Source organism: Talpa europaea (genome assembly GCF_964194135.1).
Source record: "Talpa europaea genome assembly, chromosome: 12".
Classification (NCBI taxonomy): domain Eukaryota; kingdom Metazoa; phylum Chordata; class Mammalia; order Eulipotyphla; family Talpidae; genus Talpa; species Talpa europaea.
This window is the reverse complement of record NC_140079.1, coordinates 38,532,524-38,550,983: the sequence shown is the minus strand read 5'-3', so window position 1 is coordinate 38,550,983 and position 18,460 is coordinate 38,532,524. Positions and strand designations below refer to the sequence as shown.

Sequence of the window (18,460 nt, the reverse complement as noted above, 5' to 3'; positions counted from 1 at the left end):
TGCCATTGTCAATCTCCCCCCAGGCCTCTCACCCACATCTCTGTCTCTTTCAAGTGTCTCCTTCCATATCCCCCAAGTTTCTTGTACAAGTTCAAGGCTGAGAAGCAATTGCAGCTTCTTCTACATGTCTCTCCGGCTCCGTGTGCCTCTTCCAGGTCTTCATCTCTCTGCTGCTCCTTCTTCCCTTCCTCCACTCTTCCTTAAGGTGGGGAAGGGAACCTGAAACCTCCCCTTTCCAGGGTACCTGTCGGTAGCAGGGCCAGGATTCCAGTCAGTTTGTCTGCTGGCTTATTTTTCCCTCAATGATCCAGTCCATCTTGAGCTCTAAGAACTGAGAGCACATGGAACAACAGATATCACCCCCAACCCCCTCCCCATTAGATAACCCTCACTCAAAGATGACAACAAAGAAGCAGTATCTGAGTTTTTATTAACATGAGTTTTTAGAAACAAGCATCCACACCAGTAAGGGTGAGGACAGGAGGGAAAAATGGGCAGGGCAGGGAAAAGGGAAGGATTCTGTTCTATTGGTAATAAAGCTCCAGGTTCATCCCATCATGGATTTCATCTGAAGTAAAGGCATTAAGGAAATCTCACTGTAGGACCCACTTCCAATCCACTCATCTTCGCAGCTGAGTCAGGGTGGCTTGCAGGCTTTGCCCAGGGCCAAGAAAATCATTCTGGACTGGGTAATTTCAATTTGGAGAGAATCCAAACTATAGAAAAAGTGCATGCACCTTTTGTACAACAGACATGCCTGAGGCTCACTCCACCCTGACCGCCTGTCCACCTCAGGCGGACGGAGCTCAGCAAAAAGTATTTTGACCTCAAAATGTCTTCTAAGCAGTGAGAAAATATTTCACCAACCACCCTCCTTCCAACAAAATGACATGGTTCTTGTTTTCTAAATGATTACCATGGGCCACTTAAGTTAGACAGTTATGTTTATGATAAACGTCAGAATTGAACAGAGAGAGAACAAGGACTGGGTATGTAGACCCTTCTCGCAGGAAGTCACACAAAGGATACAGTCCCCCAGAGACACGTGGTCCTTGAAAATTGTGTACCTAAGGGATAGAAACCTTTCAGAGAAATGCCTCAAGAGGCTCTTCAACTTGGAGGCAAGCTGAGAGAGCCCTGTCTAAGCAAATGGCTGCCAGCAAATGGCTTGCCAGAAACCATAACCTTCGGGCTTAGTCCTATCCAGCTACGAGTTTTAACAAGATACTCACCATTTCTTCAAAACAATCTTATTCCAACGGGTGCCAGTTTGGGCTGCGATCAGCTTCTTAAGGTCCCCGATGGTGTCATCCGTGCTGTGCACAGAGGAGTTAAGGAAAATGGAAGGGGGAGGCAGAACGAGGAAGGCATTCCATAGCTAAATGCACTCTGCCCGGACCTTAACCACACCCCTCTCCCGGGTTTAACTGAAATCACCCTTTAACACAGACTGAGTTGCCTGGGGGGGGGGGGGGCAAGCATCCCCTCCCCAGGACCATGGTGTCTCGGCTGCCAGTGGATACTTGCACTTGACGCGGACCTTCTTCCCCAGTCGGTCGTTACAGACAACCTCGATCATTCTGTCTGGTCCTACATGGGGCCGAAGGTGGGGGGAGGGAAGTTAGAATCAGGACTTCAGGAGTCTCCCAAGCCCGGAATCCCCCGGTTATTGAGTCTTACTTTTACCACCTTCCCCTCCTCCTCCAAGCCCGAGTCCCAGGACAGCAAAACCCCCCGGCTGCCCCTCCTCCACCTTTCAGTCGCCAGAAAGCCGGATCTCACCACTCGTAAGCCCGCAGACATTGACGGCCGGGTCCCATCAGCGCTCCCCAACTCCGGCCCCGTCCATCGGTCCCCCTTACCTCGAATAGTCTCGAAGCAGCCTACGCCACAACCTCCTCGAACGCAGAGAAGGGACCAAAAGTTGACGCCGAGAACCAGAAACGGAAGTGCGCAGCCGGAAGCTCCTCCCCGTCTCCGCTCCTCGGTGCCCACCACCTTTCAGCCGATGTCTTTCCGGTCCAGACCAGCTTTGAGGTTCCGAGACTAGGGCGGGGACACCTGTGGTCAGAGCGCCGGGTTGGGTGGGCTGGTCCCGATCTGTGTGGGGCTCGCTCCGGGGCTTGGAGGGAGAGTTATTGGTGTGGGCCGGGCGCCAGCCCGTTGGAAGCCGTTAGTTGTGACCCCTTCTGTGTGTGGGGCGACGCCTCCAGTTGATGAGGGCTCCAGAGGCGCCCAGGGTACTTGGCGGGTGGTGGGGTACTTGGGCCCGACAATGTCTCTTACTGCAGCTTTGGGGCTACGGAAACAGGGGTCGAGCCCTACGGCCATCGCATCCGGCCCTCCTGCCTGCTCTCGGGGCTGGGCCTCGAGCAGTTTTCTTCACTCCTTCCTTCTGGCTATGTCGCCTTTGCTCTTCCCCGGGAACCTGGGGTGTAGTCTACAGTCTACAAGCAAAGGAACAGGCAGATTCTGACCTGGATGCCGGCACTCACTAGAATGGAGTCCACATCAACTAGCTGCACCTGCGAGGAAGTGAGGACCCGGTTGAACTGCAAACCCCGCTGAAGTGCAGGGAGCGCTTCGTACCAGATCTCAGCCTTGTCTTTGAGGCCCAAAGCAGCCCCTCTGCTGGTCTGGAGTCCTCGTGGCTGGTGGAGCAGGGGGTACCCCTCCCAACGTTCTGTATAACAGCTTCTGCTAGGGGAGTTGCCTTTTCAGTAGGCAGCATTTTCCCAGTTTGATGAACTTTTAAAGGGATTTACTCAGAAAAGGGGCCACTACTTCTGACCTAACCAATCCACCTTCTCATATCCCAAACGAGGATATGAGATTAGGGAAACGACATAACAGACCATCCTGTGGAAAGGATGGATGCTCTGTGAACCTATCAGGTCCTGCTTGCCTTTGGGAGCTGGCCCAGCAGGCCTTGCCACAAAAACTCAGCTCAAGGGCCTTCCTGGTTAGAACTTTTATCCATCACTTTAACCCCTGCCAGGCCCTCTGAGTACCCTTGAGAGGGCAGGGAATCTGAATGGAACGGCTTATTCATATTGAGACATACTCTTAGGATCCAGAAAGATGAGTCAAAACCTCAGTCTCACTCCCATAATAAGCTGTATGGTCCCAAGCAGGATATTTCCCCTCTCAAATTCTCATTTTCCTCATTTACAGAAAGGGATTAGCAATTCCCGTCTTAGTGTTGTAGTAAGGATTGATCTTAGAGCAACAGACAGCACAAGAGAGGAAGTTGGAAGATCTAGGTTAAGATGAGGGTACGTACCTGTCCAAGGAGGTTTGGAAGAAGTTTATCTTTATGTGAAAGTACACAAGGTGTTGGTGGTGGTTACAATAGTGGAATTGTCGAGTTTCATTTGTCTCTAGTGCTTTTTGATGTTTTCCCAAATTATCTACAATGAATATATATTGTAATTGGGGGCAGCGTTAGTTTTTTCTAAAAATTGAAATTTCTCGATGTTTGGTTCAAAGATACCTCAAACACAGGATCATAATGCTCAGTTATGGATAGGAGGAGATTGGGAAGTTGTGAAGTATGCGGCTGAAAGGGGAGAAAATGTCTGGGGTCCTTGGGGGCTTGGGTTCCATGGAGAGCAGTGGGGAAGCTACAGACAGCTGCAAGCCCCAGGCAGGCTAAACTGTCTTGAGCGGGTGAGAGGGGCAGTAGGAAGTTACAGGGCAAGACTGCTGCTGCACAGACTTTCTCCCCTGTATCTAGATGAGAGGGGAGGAGGCCTAAGAAATAGGACACCTTACCCTACACAGTGGTTATTATAACTCATAACTACATGAAAGACTCCGTGACTGCCCACTGAGGGCCCAGGGCGGCCCCATCTCCCTGTTTGGGTGGCAGGAGGATCTGCCGTCAGAACTGTCTGCCTGCCTGCCTGTGTGTGTGTGTGTGTGTGTGTGTGTTGTGAATGTGTGTGTAGGGGTGGGGTGGGATGGGGGGGATGTGCTTCCCAGTAGGGAGAGTTCTGGATTCCAACCTAAGGAGCAAGTTGGGCAACTGTCATCCCCTGTTTTCCTGCATTTCTGACAGAGGAAAGCAATTTGCATATGGGGATCCCTTCCCACTATTCCTGTATGCAAGTAGGGCAGGAGATAGCTTTAGGGTTCCCGTGTATGTGAGCTATGGCAAGGACACCTTTGTTGCATTGAACTTAAAGGCAGTTGCCTTCTTTAGGTTTCATCAGAGGGGAACTCACCCTCTGATGGAGGGAGTTGATTAGGAGTAAAACAGTGCCAAGGCTGGGGACTGATCACTGCTTATAAGTTCTCACCCTTGAGCTCACAATTGGAAGACACCACTCAGGCTTAGGGTACAACAAAAATCGGGTTTATTAACAAAAGGAAGATGGGGTAAAAGGAAAGAGTTTCCAAGGCCACAAATAGCTTCCCTGTGCCAGATAGTATCTGCCGTGTCCAGTAATCCAAAACAAAGGCTGGCGATGTAAGATGGTGCTGTTCTTTTGATGAGGCCCTTAAGCTGGTGGCATACTGGTAAGCATTGCACCAGGATCCAACTCAGTGGCAGCTGGAGGTGATAACAGGTGGGACTGCTGAGGTGACACTGAGCAGCCAAAAGCAGAAGTCCAAAAGCCAGGCTGGATAGCACTGGATGCCAGATAGGATAGTACTAAGCTGTGCTAGGGGATCAGAAGTAGTGGATAACTCTCAGAGATGGCTAGACACAGGTCAGCAGTGCTGGTCAGCACTGGTCAGCAGATAATGGTGCCAGAGAACAGGCACCAGTGTTACAGTTCTTAGAGATGCTGGACATAAGCCAACAGCAAACAGCTCTTTTAGAGACACTGGGCACTCACTGCAGGGGATATTAGAGGCAGGTGCAGAGATCAGGCTGCAGTTTGAAGTGAAGCTTAGGTGCAAAGTTCTCTGCAAAGGTCTCAAAAAGTCTATGCAGTTATCTGTCCCTGCAAATCTTCCTGATGAATCTGTCTGTGAAGGTCTTTCCAGGAGTCCTGATGAAGCTGATCTAAAGCTGTCTAGTGAATGGTGAATGGACTTAAGTTGGCTACTGCCCTGGCTTATGTCCTCTTCAGGGTCCTCACCTTTGAAGCCTCATTCCATTTACAATTAAATCTGGTTAAGTGGTTCTGGTTGAACTCAAATCAGCTTGGTCTATTTACAATACTGAATGGTCTCAGAAACCTTGAGTGGTACTGGTGAGAGCTTGAAACTGATTGGTACATTGGAAGCTTGAACCTGATTGGTCTGTTTACAATCCTGACACAGTATTCATACGTGAAAACTCAGCTACCTGTCCAGATCTGGCCTACACTGAGGTGTGGTGATCTCACATCAGTGGTGGACCCTGCAGCTGAGCTGTATATGGCGGTGCAGTAGGCCAAGATGCTGGCAGCCTTCAGTGGGGTTGTATGCACACCTGAGTGGCCCTGAACCAGAAATATGGGGTTTGGGGTGTTGCCACTGTTGGACCCTGCCAGGCTTGCCTGGGTATGGCTGCAGCACATTTTGTAGGCTGATGCCACCAGAGCTTGGGGCTGGCCCACAGACTGCACATACCTCAGGCATTTCTATATGGCTCCCATCAATGCTGGTCCTTAAACTTGCCTGGTGTTAGGATCAGCCATCAGACCTGATCATACTCTGCAACATTTGAGCTTATCAGCAGGTTTGGGAGATAGAACAACTAGCCAGTCTCACCTGCCACCCTCTTACTCAGGCTGTTAGAGGAGGAAAGTAAAGAAGTAAACAAAACAATACAATGTGACAGGTGCTCCAAGTGGGAAGCCCAGGCCACTGAGAGCACATAAGAGACACTGCCCCTGCATGACAGTGTGGGCTTCCCAGGGGGAACCTGGATTAGAGAGCACTGTGGCAGAAAGATTAGGGCTTGTGGTCCTGACAATTGACTTGACTTCTGGTGATTCTTCGTTATTGTTATTTTTTTTTTCTTAAGCAATCACAGGATAGTTGCCAAAGCATGAAGTTTTTTTTTTTTTTTTTTTTTTTTGGCGGGGGTGCTCCTGTTTGAGGGAAAATATCAATAGGGTTTGATTTATTAATATATATTTGGGATTTATGGGGTTTTTGATTTATGTTTTTTAAAAGGGTAATGCATTATAAAATTTCAAGCAGTATAAAAGTATACATATGGGGGCCTTCCTGGTAGTGCAAGGGGTTAAATCTCAGCATTAGGAAGCTATCTGCAGCCACTGCAGCACGAGTTTGGTCCCTGGCCAGGCCAACCAACATGGCACAGCAGACCTCTCCTGTCTCTCCTACTGCTCCCCTCAGCAGTGTATTTCAGTCAACCTGCCTGTTCTGCTCCCCACTCTGTCTCTGGTGAATCCTCTCACCCTCCCACCAACACCTCTGGCCTACACCCCAGGTCTTGTATGCATAAATAAATAAATCTTTAAAAAAGTATGCAAAATCTTACAAGAAAAAGTATACGGCAGCATAAAATTTTTACTTTTCAGATCCCTAACCCCCTTCTCAGGGGCAACCACCACTAAAATTTGCATTTTCTGGAAACACTCTGCTGCCTCAAAGGAAGCAGAAATGATACACACAATCTTTCATATTTTAACATATTGATAGGGATTTTGTATTTTCACACAAAGTAGTACAATACTTTTAAGTTATGTTAAAGGGCAAAAATGAACAACTTAGTTTTTCTACAGACTTAAAAGTGAAACCAGTAATGCATTGTGTATGAATTTCATTGACTACACACACACAGACACACACACACAGACACACACACACAAGAGTGAGATCAAACTATATACATTGCTCTCTACACTTTTTGCTTGTTTAAAACAAACAATATCCTGAAGATTGTTCTGTCAGATGAACCCATCATGGCACCCGGGTTGGGATTACAGCTGAGTATGTCCCCCACCCCTGGTCTGCTGTGCCCCTGCTCAAGATGACTAAAGCTGGCTCAGGGTGGTTTTTCATGGTCTGGTTGGGTTTGGGTTTTTGAAAACCCCTGACTGATACATTGGTCAAGTTTAAACCTGGCTGGCACCATTCAGATGCAGTGGAAGGAATGTGCCCGCCTAGCTTTACTGCAGGGCCCACCCACCAACAGCATAAGACTGCCTGGCCTCAGTGCAGCTTGGATTTCATGGGCTGACAGGGTTTCATTTTAAAGTCCCCACAGTTTGTAAATGGACCAATCAGATTTGAACTTGAACTGGTGCCATTTAAGTTTTATGAAAGGACCAATCAGGTTTGAGCTCACGCTGGCACCTGTCAAGGCTTGGAAATGGTAGCATTCAGAAAAATGGACCAATCCAGTTTGATAGGTGGGCACCCTGAAGGGGTTATAAGTCAGGCAGTAGATAGCTCATTCATTGATCAGGAGACTCTCAGTGGACACTCATTCATTGAAACAGTAACAGGGTGGTCCCCAGGAAAGGGGGAGGTTCCAGGTTTCCTGCCTCACCCAAAAGGAGGGTGGAGTTGAGCAGGGAGAGAAGAAGCTGCAGAGATTGAGAAGGAAGAAAACAGGATGGAGCCAGAAGGAGACCTGGAGGAGGCACATGGAGCAGAGAGACATGTGAAGAAATTGCACTTGCCTTTTGGTTGTGGACTGGTTGACACAGATGTGGGTGAGAGATCCGTGGGGAGGTGACAATGGTGGGTTTTGTCTTGATTGTGATTTTGCTCTTTTCCCTCCAGACTAGTCCTGTTGTTTCTAATCCTTTTCTGTGGATCCCCACTGGTAGATGCTTTAGATTTGTGGCAGGCTTTGGGGCCTGGCTCTGGGCCAGTCCTGCTTGAGTGGACTTTTCCTCATGAGGGGACAGGTAGCTTTGGGTGCTTGATTTAGAAACTATATTCTTTGCCTTTCCTTTATTGTTTACTGATTGTATTAAAGTTCCTTTTCATTAAAGTCTCATATATTTTGTATTGATGTGGCAGATGGCAGAACCTATTTAGAGCAGGCAGGTTTGCGGGGGTCTGGGGTGCCCCTCTCCCTGCCCTGTAACAGAACCTCATTTATTGAGAGAACTTTGCATCTGATCTCTGGTTGGAACTGCTGCCTGGCTGCTGCTCTGGCTCTTCTTTCCCATCACCTGCTGACGGGTGCTGCTGGCCTATGCCTGGTGCCTCTGAAAGTGTTGGGTACTGGTGCCTGGTTCTCTAGCACTGCCTCTGAAAGAGCTGTTTGCTATTGGCTTGTGCCAAGCATCTCTAAGACCTGTGCACCACAGGCCTGTGCTTTGTGCCTCTAAAGAGGTGATTGGGCACTGCTTATCTGTGCCCAGTCACCTTTAAGAGCTGTCCATGCTTTTAATCCTCTTGCAACACTGCCCTGACTGCCACCCTTGCCTCTAGCATGTCTGATATCACTGCCTGGTGCTGTTGCATCTGGCACTGTCCAGCCTGGCTTCTGAATTTCTGCTGCATTGCTGTGGTGCTGCCTTAGTGGTGCCACTTGTGACTACCTCCAACTGCCACCATGAGTTGAATCTTTGACCACCACTTATTGGTGTGCTACTAGCCTCTAGGGTCTTGTTGAGGAGAGAGCACCATCTTGCATGAGCAGCCTTTGTTTTGGACTCCTGAATACTGTGGACATTGAGGTAAGACAGCTGGCTCTTTGTGGCCATTGTGGCCCTTTCTCCCTTTGTTAATAAGCCCCATTGTTGTTGTTGCATCCTGAGCCTGAGTGGTGTCTTGCAATTGTAAGCATACTTGAGAGGACTCATAAAAACCATGACCTCCTCTAGTTTGCATAGTTTCAGTACCAAACAGCACAGAAGGACAAATTGTTACCAGAACCCAGCTGCCTTAGTGGTGGGAGCTGGCAGGAGCAGTGGTTTTCTCTCACCCTGCTGCTCCACCACAAGGCGGTTGTGGCAGTTGCTCCTGAGAGCCCTTTTATGTAACAGTGAACTTCCTGGATGGTGGAATGGACCAATCATGTACAAGTTATGAGCTGGTTGGTGCTAAATGGTCCAATCAGCCACAGGATTGAAAATTGGTCCAATCAGACTTGTCCCTGAAAGAGGATATAAGGCAGGGTTGGAGGGCTCAGAGAGAGAGACTATGCCAGTCCTCCAACAGGAGAGATGATGCCAGCCCCCAAAGAGGACAGATGATTCCAGCATCTGAAGGAAAAAGGAGAAGACTCCGTTTTGGCCTCCGAAGAAAGAAGAAAGGAAGCATCCAGCAGCTGAGGAGGGAAGAGAAGCTGAAGACTTTGTCAGAGACTGTCTCTGACATTGCCTGAAGGGAGCACCAAAGGCTCCGGGCTTGGTGTCTGAAAGAGCTATTTGTTGTTGGCATAACCCAACTAACTCATAAAGAGCTGTTAACACTGGGTGTCTCTCATACCACCTCTGAGTGACCAGTGGTAGCCATCACTACTGACCAGTGCTGTCCAGTACTCCTGGTGACTGGTGGTGACCACCACTGATGCTACCCGGGTGAGGTAGCTGCCACTTGTGGATACAGTAAGTTCTTTGTTTCCCATTTGTAAAAAAACCCCCACGGTTGTTGTTCCTGGAGCCTGAGTTCTCTTGCAATTTTGTGGGCTGGGTGAGAACCCACAGACAGTTGATCTGTCCTCTATCAGGCACTGTCCTTTGTTTGGCTATAGCCCATAGGCCCCTCTTGTGTGGGTGTTGTATTACTATAATCCTTGCTTTTGGTTTTTGGCCTTTTGGGTGTTTTTGGTGGCTCTCATCTCAGAGCCCCAGCAGGTGGGTGGCCATTCCATCCACCATCCGGCCTCCTGCCCTGTTGCCCTGTCTGCCCCTGTTCTACTACTTCATTTTTTTTGACAGTTTAAAATCCTAGTAGTTATACTACCTGTAAGTAGTACTACTGCAACAGTAATCTGATATTGCCAAATCATCTTTGAAGAGTTTTCATCAATTCTGCCCCAGCTGCAGTGGCTAAGAGGGTCTGTTTCCTTACACCAAGGCTAGTATGCAGCCTTCTTAATGTGATAGGTGTAAAAGCCAGTGTTTAAATTTTTATTTATGGGTAAGTGTGAATGTGGATATTCTTTTTTTTTAAGATAGTTCTCAATATCTCCAATTCCTCCTTGTGTGTATGTATTAAAACACTCTATTTCCATTAATGGCTCTTAGGAGAGTGAGTTAGCAAAACTTATTAAAAATTAAACCTCACCTTTCCTTTGACACATCAGACTGTCTTCTGGTTATCCTATAGAAATGAAAACATAACGTGATTGACCTAGCTATTTTAACTTAAACTACATGTGTTTTATTTATTTATTTAAGATTTATTTATATATGTATACAAGAACTGGGGTACAGGCCAGAGATGCAGGGCGGGGTGAGAGGATTCACTAGAGAGAATGGGGAGTAGGACAGGCAGATGCACTGAAATACGCTGCTGAGGGGAGCAGCAGGTGAGGCAGGAGGGGTCTGCTGCGTCATGTGGGTTTCTCCCTGCCTGGGGATCGAACTAGTGTTGCACTGGATGGCAATAACTTGATAGCGCTTTTACTCCTGCGCCATGAGGGAAGCCCTACCTGTGTATTTTAAAGAATGCTTAGCTGCAACATTTGTAGTAACAAGCATGGAAACAACCTTATCAATACAGGGATGTGTGAATAAAGTTTCAGTACTCATAAATTTTTTTTAAAGAAGATTTACTTATACAAGAACTGGGGTATAGGTCAGAGGCACAGGACGGTGAGAGGATTCATCAGAGACAGAGTGGGTTGCAGAACAAGCAGACGGACTAAAGACACTGCTGAGGGGAGCAGCAGGCGAGGCAGGAGAGTTCTGCTGCGCCATGTGGGTATCTCCCTGGCAGGCCGGGAATCCAACCCGCACTGCAGAGGCTGAGGACAGTTTCACAGCACTGCGCTCAACCCGCTGCACCATCAGGGAGGCCCTAAAGATTTATTAATGCATTCAAGAACTGGGGTACAGGCCAGAGGTGCAGGGTGTGGAAAGATTCACCAGAGACAGATTGGGAAACAGAACAGGCTGATTGCCTGAAATACACTGCTGAGGGGAGCAGCGGGGGAGTCAGGAGATGTCTGCTGCGCCATGTGGGTAGCTCCCTGGCCGTGGATCGAACTCGTGCTGCAGTGCCTGCGGACATTCCATAGTGCTGTGGCTTAACCTCTCGCGCCACCAGGAGGCCCTATAAATTATTTTAAAAAGCAATTCTGTATTAGGGGGGAATGTCAATTCAGACAACTTCGGAAACAATTTGACGATATCAAAACGAAAATTTCAACATGACTTCTGAACAAACTATTTCACGTCTACAAAGTTCTACTCATGCATGTGCATCAAAAAGCATTAAGTAAAAAGGAAGACATCACTCCACGACTACCTCAACTCAGAACCCGGACGCCTGCGCGCGTCCTCCCGCAGTCTTCGGCGCTCATCCCCGCGCCCCGCAGGCCTTCAGACTGGATCTTCCTTCTGGTCAGTGCAGCCTCCGGCTTCATCACAGCCCCAGGCGCGCCTTCCAGACTCGCTCGGACCCCAACGCCCAGCGGGCCGCGAGTTTTGCCCGGCCCCGAGCACAGTCCCCGCCCCCAACGCCCGCTCCCAGGGCTGTCACGGCCCAAGCCACGCCTTGGGGGTTGGGTTGTGGCCTAGCCCCGCCCTCCCTCGACGTGTGGGGATCGGGGTTGGCTTGTCCCGGGGCTAAATAGGCGGCCGCGAGAAGCCAGACGGCTGAATCTCTTCGCCGGCTACCCGAGCCAACGGCCGCGCCCCGCCGGCACCCCGCGCCCCGCCGGCACCCCGCGCCCCATCCGCGCCTCTCCAGGGCGAGTCCCGCGTCCTTTAGCCGGAAGCGGAAGTACGTGTCGTCTGGATCATGTCGACCTTTGTCGACCTGCCGGACTCGGTCCTGTTGGAGATCTTCGCCTACCTGCCGGTCCGGGACCGGATCCGCATCTCCAGGTGAGACCCGGCCTCCCGGAGAGGGGCGGTTGGGCCTGGGGGCGGCGTTCGGAGATGCGGGTCCGGTGCGGGCGCGGCCGGGGTCGTTCTAATGGCGGGTCCCCTCCTCTAGGGTCTGTCACCGGTGGAAGAGGCTGGTGGACGACCGCTGGCTGTGGCGACACGTCGACCTGACACTCTACACGGTACGCGGGGTTGGCCGCACAGGCTTAGGGTTGCTGGATCGCGAGGACCGTGCCTTCCACCCTGGATTTCCAGCCAGGGAGCCCCGGGCCCCGCCACTACTCTTTCCTATTCTTTGGCGACCTCTGGGCTTCAGTTTCCCCATCAGTAGGAATAACCGAGAATCGTTAAGGGTCTAGAGTTCAGTCGACATACGATAAATGCTAATTGATGACTGCATTAGGTATTATTGATGAGTCTTCTTCGAGAAATCACTTTCAGAGTCAATTTCCAGTAGTATAACCGAACCATTTCCACTTTCTTCCATTTGCATTTTATTCATTTTTTTCTTCTTTTTATTAAGAGTTGTTTCAAATATACAGAAATGTATATAATATCTGAAAAAAATCATGTGCACACCGCCTATATTTAACCTGTTTTTAACTTTACGCTTTTGGCTGCAGGTAGTGTGAAATACACATAAATGTTTATACATATATACATAAACACGCGCGCGCGCGCACACACCACACACACACGCACACATATATGTCACACTTTTTGAAACCTTCTTCAGTGGTAACCTGAATTATAATGTGAATTTTTAGCCGTCCTTTCATGTTTTTATTTACTTCCTATGTGTGTGCCCAGAAGCAATACACAGTATTGTTAATGTATTTCTAAAGTTAAAACAATGCACTTGTACAGTTTAGATACTAAATGCTTTTTTACTTATGTTACTTACAACTAGCTTTATTCACACAACTTTGCTTTTTTAGAGATTTGTTCTAAATGGCATGTGTAAGTCTAGTTCATTCCTTTTTATTTATTTATTTTTAAAGATTTATTAATTTATTCAAGCAGTGGGTACAGTCAGAAGTGTGGAAGAGTGAGAGAATTCACCAGAGCCAGAGCAGGGAACAGAACAGACAGGCTGACGAAGTACACTGCTGAGGGGAACAGCAGGCGGCAGGAGAGGTCTGTGCACCATGTGGGACCCTAGCTGGAAGCCGGGGATTGAACGGGTGCTGCAGAGGTGGACAGTTTTGCAGCCCAGTGCACAACTGCTGCGCCACCAGGGAGGCCCTGGTTCATTCCTTTTAACTACTGTTAAATGAATATGCCACAGTTTGTTTGTTTTCCTGTTAAATAATGTTTATGTTATTATCACCTTTTTACTTTACAATCAGTGTTATAAGACATTGTCTCAAACCTTACTATCCTTTAATCATATGTGGTGATCTTGTTAATATGCAGGTTCTGATTCAGTGTACTGGCTTATTATTTTTCCACTATTTTATGAAAAATTTCAAACAGATAAAAGTTGAAAGAATAGTATAGAGAAAACAGGATACCCACCAGTGGTATCCATCCATCAACCCATTTTATTTTTTAAATACATCTTACAGTAAGTTGGAGACTTGAGTTCACTTCATCCCTAAACACCTTAGCACATATAATAGAGATTAACTATAACATTTGTTTTACAATGCTTTTTGAGGTATAATTTATATATTACTGAAAGTTAATTAAAAAAATCACACAAGTGGGCCTCCTCTGGTGGCGCAGCGGTTGAGCACTGCCTCTGCAGCGCTGGTTCGTTCCCCAGCCACGGCGAGGGTCCCACACAAAAACAAACAAACAAACAAACAAACAAACAGACAAAAAAACCACACAAGTCCTGAATAATTCCTATAAAAACATTGAAGTAACCAATGATGCTCATCTGAAACTTGTATCATGTCATAAAGCAATGGATGTTACTTCAATAAAAGAAAACAGTGAAGAAAGACTAGCAAAAACCAAAAATTGAAATATTGCCACAGATGAAGCTAAGACAGTTGTCCCCTTGTGTCCTCAGCTGTCCCCAGAGTAACCACTGTTGTCACTGTTATCGATGTGGAATACAACACATCCTTGATAATTGTCCTTCTATGTCCTTTATTATGACGTTGGTGAGAAGAAAACAATCCTGACTGATGCTGAACTAAATGATATTATGTGAGGCCCTGCTTTCCTTATATGTTGTTTTGCTTAAATTTGCAGTTTCCAAGAATTTATCACCGATGTTAAGTGAGGACTTCATTTCCCTCCAGCCTACCTTCTATGCATTGGCTCTCTTGACTTGGTGTAGTGGGGGGAAGAGCAATGTCTATAAGAGCAAGACTAGCTTTTGGAGTCAGGCGGCGTTGAATTTTAGCTCTACCTCTTACAACAACAAAATATTTTTCTGGGGGCACCTGCCACATGACCAGGTAGTATATGGATTTTCTAGTTCAATGCTCAACATTGCACCTTGCAAATAGGTACTCAATAAATGTTTGCCTTTATTATCAGAATGATTGTGCCCATATAAAATATATAGTATTGTTTTCTTTTTCGTTGTACTTACAAGTATCATTTTGCCATTTTTCTCCCCATCTTGGGGAATTACCCATCTTTAGATGTACTTTGTTCTTAGTTGCTACCTATGTTGCAGTAGTGTAATATTGGGGTGAGGCCAGAGGCATGGGGATGAAAGAATTCACCAGAAACAGTGGAGATCAAAAAGGTGGATTTATTGAAATACTAGTAAGGGAGCAAGGGGCCAGGTGGAGTGGCCTGCGCAGGAAGAAGGATTTGAGGCTCTTTCATACTCTGTTTTTGAGGGCTTTCTTACTTGGAGCATCAGTTTGCACCTGGGGTATCTGGTGTAGGGTGATGGCCTTTGACACAGAATGTGTCCTGGCCCTGCCTTCCTAGAGCTGGGCTGGTTTTTCTGGTCCTGGTGGTCCATCTTATGGCCCTGTTCCCATAGCAGTCTTATCCATTCCCTCTTCTATTCAAGCCTCCCAAACCTGCCTGCCAGGCTTAGTTTTTAACCTTATTAATGACACCTCAACATATGTGACTGTTATTATGTCAGTGGATATTTATGTTTTCCCCTCTAGTTTCTGCTCTTAAAACAATGTTATCAGAAACCAGTGTTCCTCTAGGGCAAATTAACAAAATAAGGGGTATTGTCTAGGTCAGTGAGTGCATTTAAACAAGCTAAATAATTCATTAAAAAATAATAAATAATTCATTAAAATAATATGTTCAAAATATGCAAAAGGTGAGAGTAAGGTCTTTCCTCTTCTGTTACCCAAGTCACCTGTCCTCTCCTCTAGAGGCAGCAAATGTTCCCATTTTCTTGTGTATCCTCCTAGAGATATTCTCTGCATGCAAAAGCACAGAGATTTATACTTTCAAAAAACAAATGGTAGTGGGTATCCACATTTTACATTTCAGTAGAAACCACCAGATTGCTTTGCAAAGTAACCAGACCAATTCCTGCCAACAGGGCTCCAGATCTGGTTCTCCATATCCTGTCCAATATTTGATATTATGAATTACCGTTGACTCTTGTGGAGGTTGGGGGCACTGACACTGTCCCCTCCCGCCACCAGCTGAAAATCTTTTCACGCTCCCAAAACTTAATTACAGTGGTTCTTTGGTTTCAGGATTGCCTCACCCCTTCTCAACTCCTTTCATACCAAAATCCCTGGATGCTCAAGTCCCTTATAGCATCTTCCTCTGTGGGTTCCACGTGGGAAGATTCAACCAACTAATATCCTTGGGAAGTTGAATCTGTGAATGCGGAACCTGGGTGGGGTGGGGTAGGGGGTATTGGCATAGAGGTGGACCAGGGAATTCCAACCCAGGTTGTTCAAGGGTCAACTCTACATCAAAATGAAACTTGTCATTTTGCAAGTAAAAGTTGATTTATCCATTCGTTTTGTGTCCATTTAAAATTTTCTCACCCATGGCTTCTGCCCTTGTGAGTTACCTTTTCTTGGCCAGTATTGGTCAAGAATAGTGGACAAATTTTATGCTATGCAGTTTTTTTCCTTTCTGTTTTTTTTTTTAGTAGATAAAATATGCATACAATGAATGAAGTACACTGAGCTCCCAATTATTTATGTTTATTTTCTACCAAGTCTAACTTTCCAGGGTTCACTTCGCAGCTTTTATTATTATAAGGGTGAGATTTTTTTTTTTTCCCAACCTAGATTTAATTTGCCCTAGGCAGTTTTAGCCATTTTAAGTTTCATTTTGTGCTGTTTATATCTGTCAGGGGTGGGGATAAAAGATAGAGATAAAAATACTTGTGGGTTGCTCTGCTTTCTTACTCCAAATTATAATGAGAATCCATTCTGTTGCACTCTGAGATCTGTTACTGAGCTCTATTATTATCTTCTCTTTCCTCCATTGCTTTTGTTTAAACTTGGAAGTCAGGATGGTGGGGTTAAATTGTTTTTTTCCTCCTGTGCGGGTGTCTGGCCAAGTGAGGCTGGTGGGGGAATGGCACAATTCCAGGGGAGCACCTGAACCCCAGCTTGTCCGAGGCTTGTCTGTCTCCAGACAGGCAGACCCTTGGAAGAACTTCCCTACCTCTCACCTGTTCTTCCCCGTCTCTGGCTCTTACAGATGCAGCCTAAAGTCATGTGGCACCTCCTTCGCCGGTACATGGCATCCCGGCTCCATTCCCTGCGGATGGGCGGCTACCTGTTCTCAGGCTCCCAGGCCCCACACCTGTCCCCTGCCCTGATGAAGGCTCTGGGCCAGAAGTGCCCTAACCTGAAACGTCTCTGCCTGCACGTGGCTGATCTGAGCATGATGCCCATCACCAGCTTACCCTGCACCCTGAGGACCCTGGAGCTGCACAGCTGTGAGATCTCCATGGCCTGGCTCCTCAAGGAGCAAGACCCCACTGTGCTACCCCTGCTTGAGTGCATTGTGTTGGATCGTGTGCCTGCCTTCCGTGATGAGCACCTGCAGGGCTTGACGCGCTTCCGTGCCCTGCGCTCACTAGTGCTGGGTGGCACCTATCGTGTGACTGAGACTGGGCTAGATGCAGGCCTGCAGGAGCTGAGCTACCTGCAGAGGCTGGAGGTGCTGGGCTGCACCCTTTCAGCTGACAGCACCCTGTTGGCTATTAGTCGCCACCTTCGAGACATCCGGAAGATCCGGCTGACTGTGAGGGGCCTGTCGGCTTCTGGCCTGTCTCTCATAGAGGGAATGCCTGCCCTGGAGAGTCTGTGCCTGCTGGGTCCCCTCATCACCCCTGAAATGCCTTCTGCCTCTGAGATTGTCTCTTCCTGCCTCGCCATGCCCAAGCTTAGGGTCCTTGAGCTACAGGGGTTAGGGTGGGAGGGTCAAGAGGCTGAGAGGATCCTGTGTAAAGGGCTGCCCCACTGTGTGGTCATTGTCAGAGCCTGCCTCAAAGAGTCTATGGACTGGTGGATGTGACTGCACCATTTGTCTGGGGGACCAACCTCAACTTTCACTAATGAACCCTAGACCCTCTGAGCGGTGCCTTGTAGGAGGCAGGTCATCAGGCTGGAAACTCTAAAGGCCACAGGTGGAACCAGGGCCTAGAGGCTTCCAGGTGGTTGTAATTGTTGTTTACCAGCTGTGCAGCCTCTGACTTCAATGTGCCTCAGAGGCCTGCTCCTCGCATCTGGAAATGGGATAGAGCAAACCTACCTCATGGTGATGTTACAAAGCCATATCTTTACCAGCCTTGGGTCCCAAGGAGGGTCATTCTCAGAAACCAGGCCGATGTTGGAGGACAAGGATAGGAAGAAGGGGACCTGAGGGACTTGAGAGCCCATAGGAGGCCTGGAAGGACTGTCTGTGCATTACCCCACCTGCCTACACACCATCGAGGCACCTGCACACATGGGTGAAAAATGGAGTGGAAGGGCAAGCAGTAATGGTGCTTTGACAATTAAAATGTTACTAAGGGTTCCAAGTTGTATTCTCTGTATTTTGCACTCTGTATTTTCCACATTTTTTACAATATATATTATTTTGCTATTAAAGAAAAATAATTGGTTTATTCATTCACCAAATGTTTTTTGACTCCTGGTTTTGTAGGTGCTGGGGCCACAGGTAAGACCTGAGGAGAAGGCAGGATGATAAATGACTTGAGAGACTGAGATAGTAAGCCAAGGTCATGAGATGAAGATACACTTGTTGGGTAGAGTGGACCTGGCGGGTTCCTGAGGTGAGGAGAAACCAGCCTCGGGAAGAGCTGAGGAAGGCAGCAAGGTCCAAAGACCTGAAGCATAAATGAATTTGGCAGTTCCTAGGCATGAGAAGATGGTTTGTATGGCTGAATGAATGAGGGGTGAGTAATAGGAAGTGAGAGACGACGGGGTGAGGTTGGATGGGGCCTCACAGGTGGCTCAGGGTTTAGGATTCAAAAAGTAGCAACTCCTTTTCCTGCCTTTTGAACCACTTAAAAGATGCAGGTGGCAAACTGAAGGTGGTCATGGGTGCTAACCGGAGAGATGAGGTTTTTCTGAGCTGAGTTAGATAGGAGCGGCACCAGCCCAGCTTCCCTGCTC

At 47.7% G+C, this 18,460-nt stretch overlaps 2 protein-coding genes across 4 annotated transcripts; one reads left to right on the top strand and one right to left on the bottom strand.

Moving 5' to 3' along the window:
- Positions 1–443: 443 nt before the first annotated feature.
- Positions 444–1,579, bottom strand: UBL5 (ubiquitin like 5; the record flags this gene model as incomplete). The annotated part of the gene is made up of 4 exons (XM_084250323.1): positions 444–568; positions 1,030–1,067; positions 1,233–1,316; positions 1,524–1,579. The coding sequence occupies 4 exons, from the start codon at positions 1,577–1,579 to the stop codon at positions 525–527; spliced, it is 222 nt and encodes a 73-aa protein (XP_084106449.1). The 3' UTR covers positions 444–524.
- A 10,234-nt stretch (positions 1,580–11,813) lies between these two features.
- On the top strand, positions 11,814–17,357 carry FBXL12 (F-box and leucine rich repeat protein 12; the record flags this gene model as incomplete). 3 transcript variants are annotated; one of them, XM_084248854.1, is made up of 3 exons in its annotated part: positions 11,839–11,924; positions 12,037–12,109; positions 16,536–17,357. In XM_084248854.1, the coding sequence occupies 3 exons, from the start codon at positions 11,839–11,841 to the stop codon at positions 17,355–17,357; spliced, it is 981 nt and encodes a 326-aa protein (XP_084104980.1). The 3 variants fall into 3 exon arrangements, with proteins under 3 accessions (XP_084104982.1, XP_084104980.1, XP_084104981.1); XM_084248856.1 differs by lacking the exon at positions 12,037–12,109 and having other exon boundaries at positions 11,814–11,924; XM_084248855.1 differs by lacking the exon at positions 12,037–12,109 and having other exon boundaries at positions 11,839–11,898.
- Between the last annotated feature and the right edge of the window lie 1,103 nt (positions 17,358–18,460).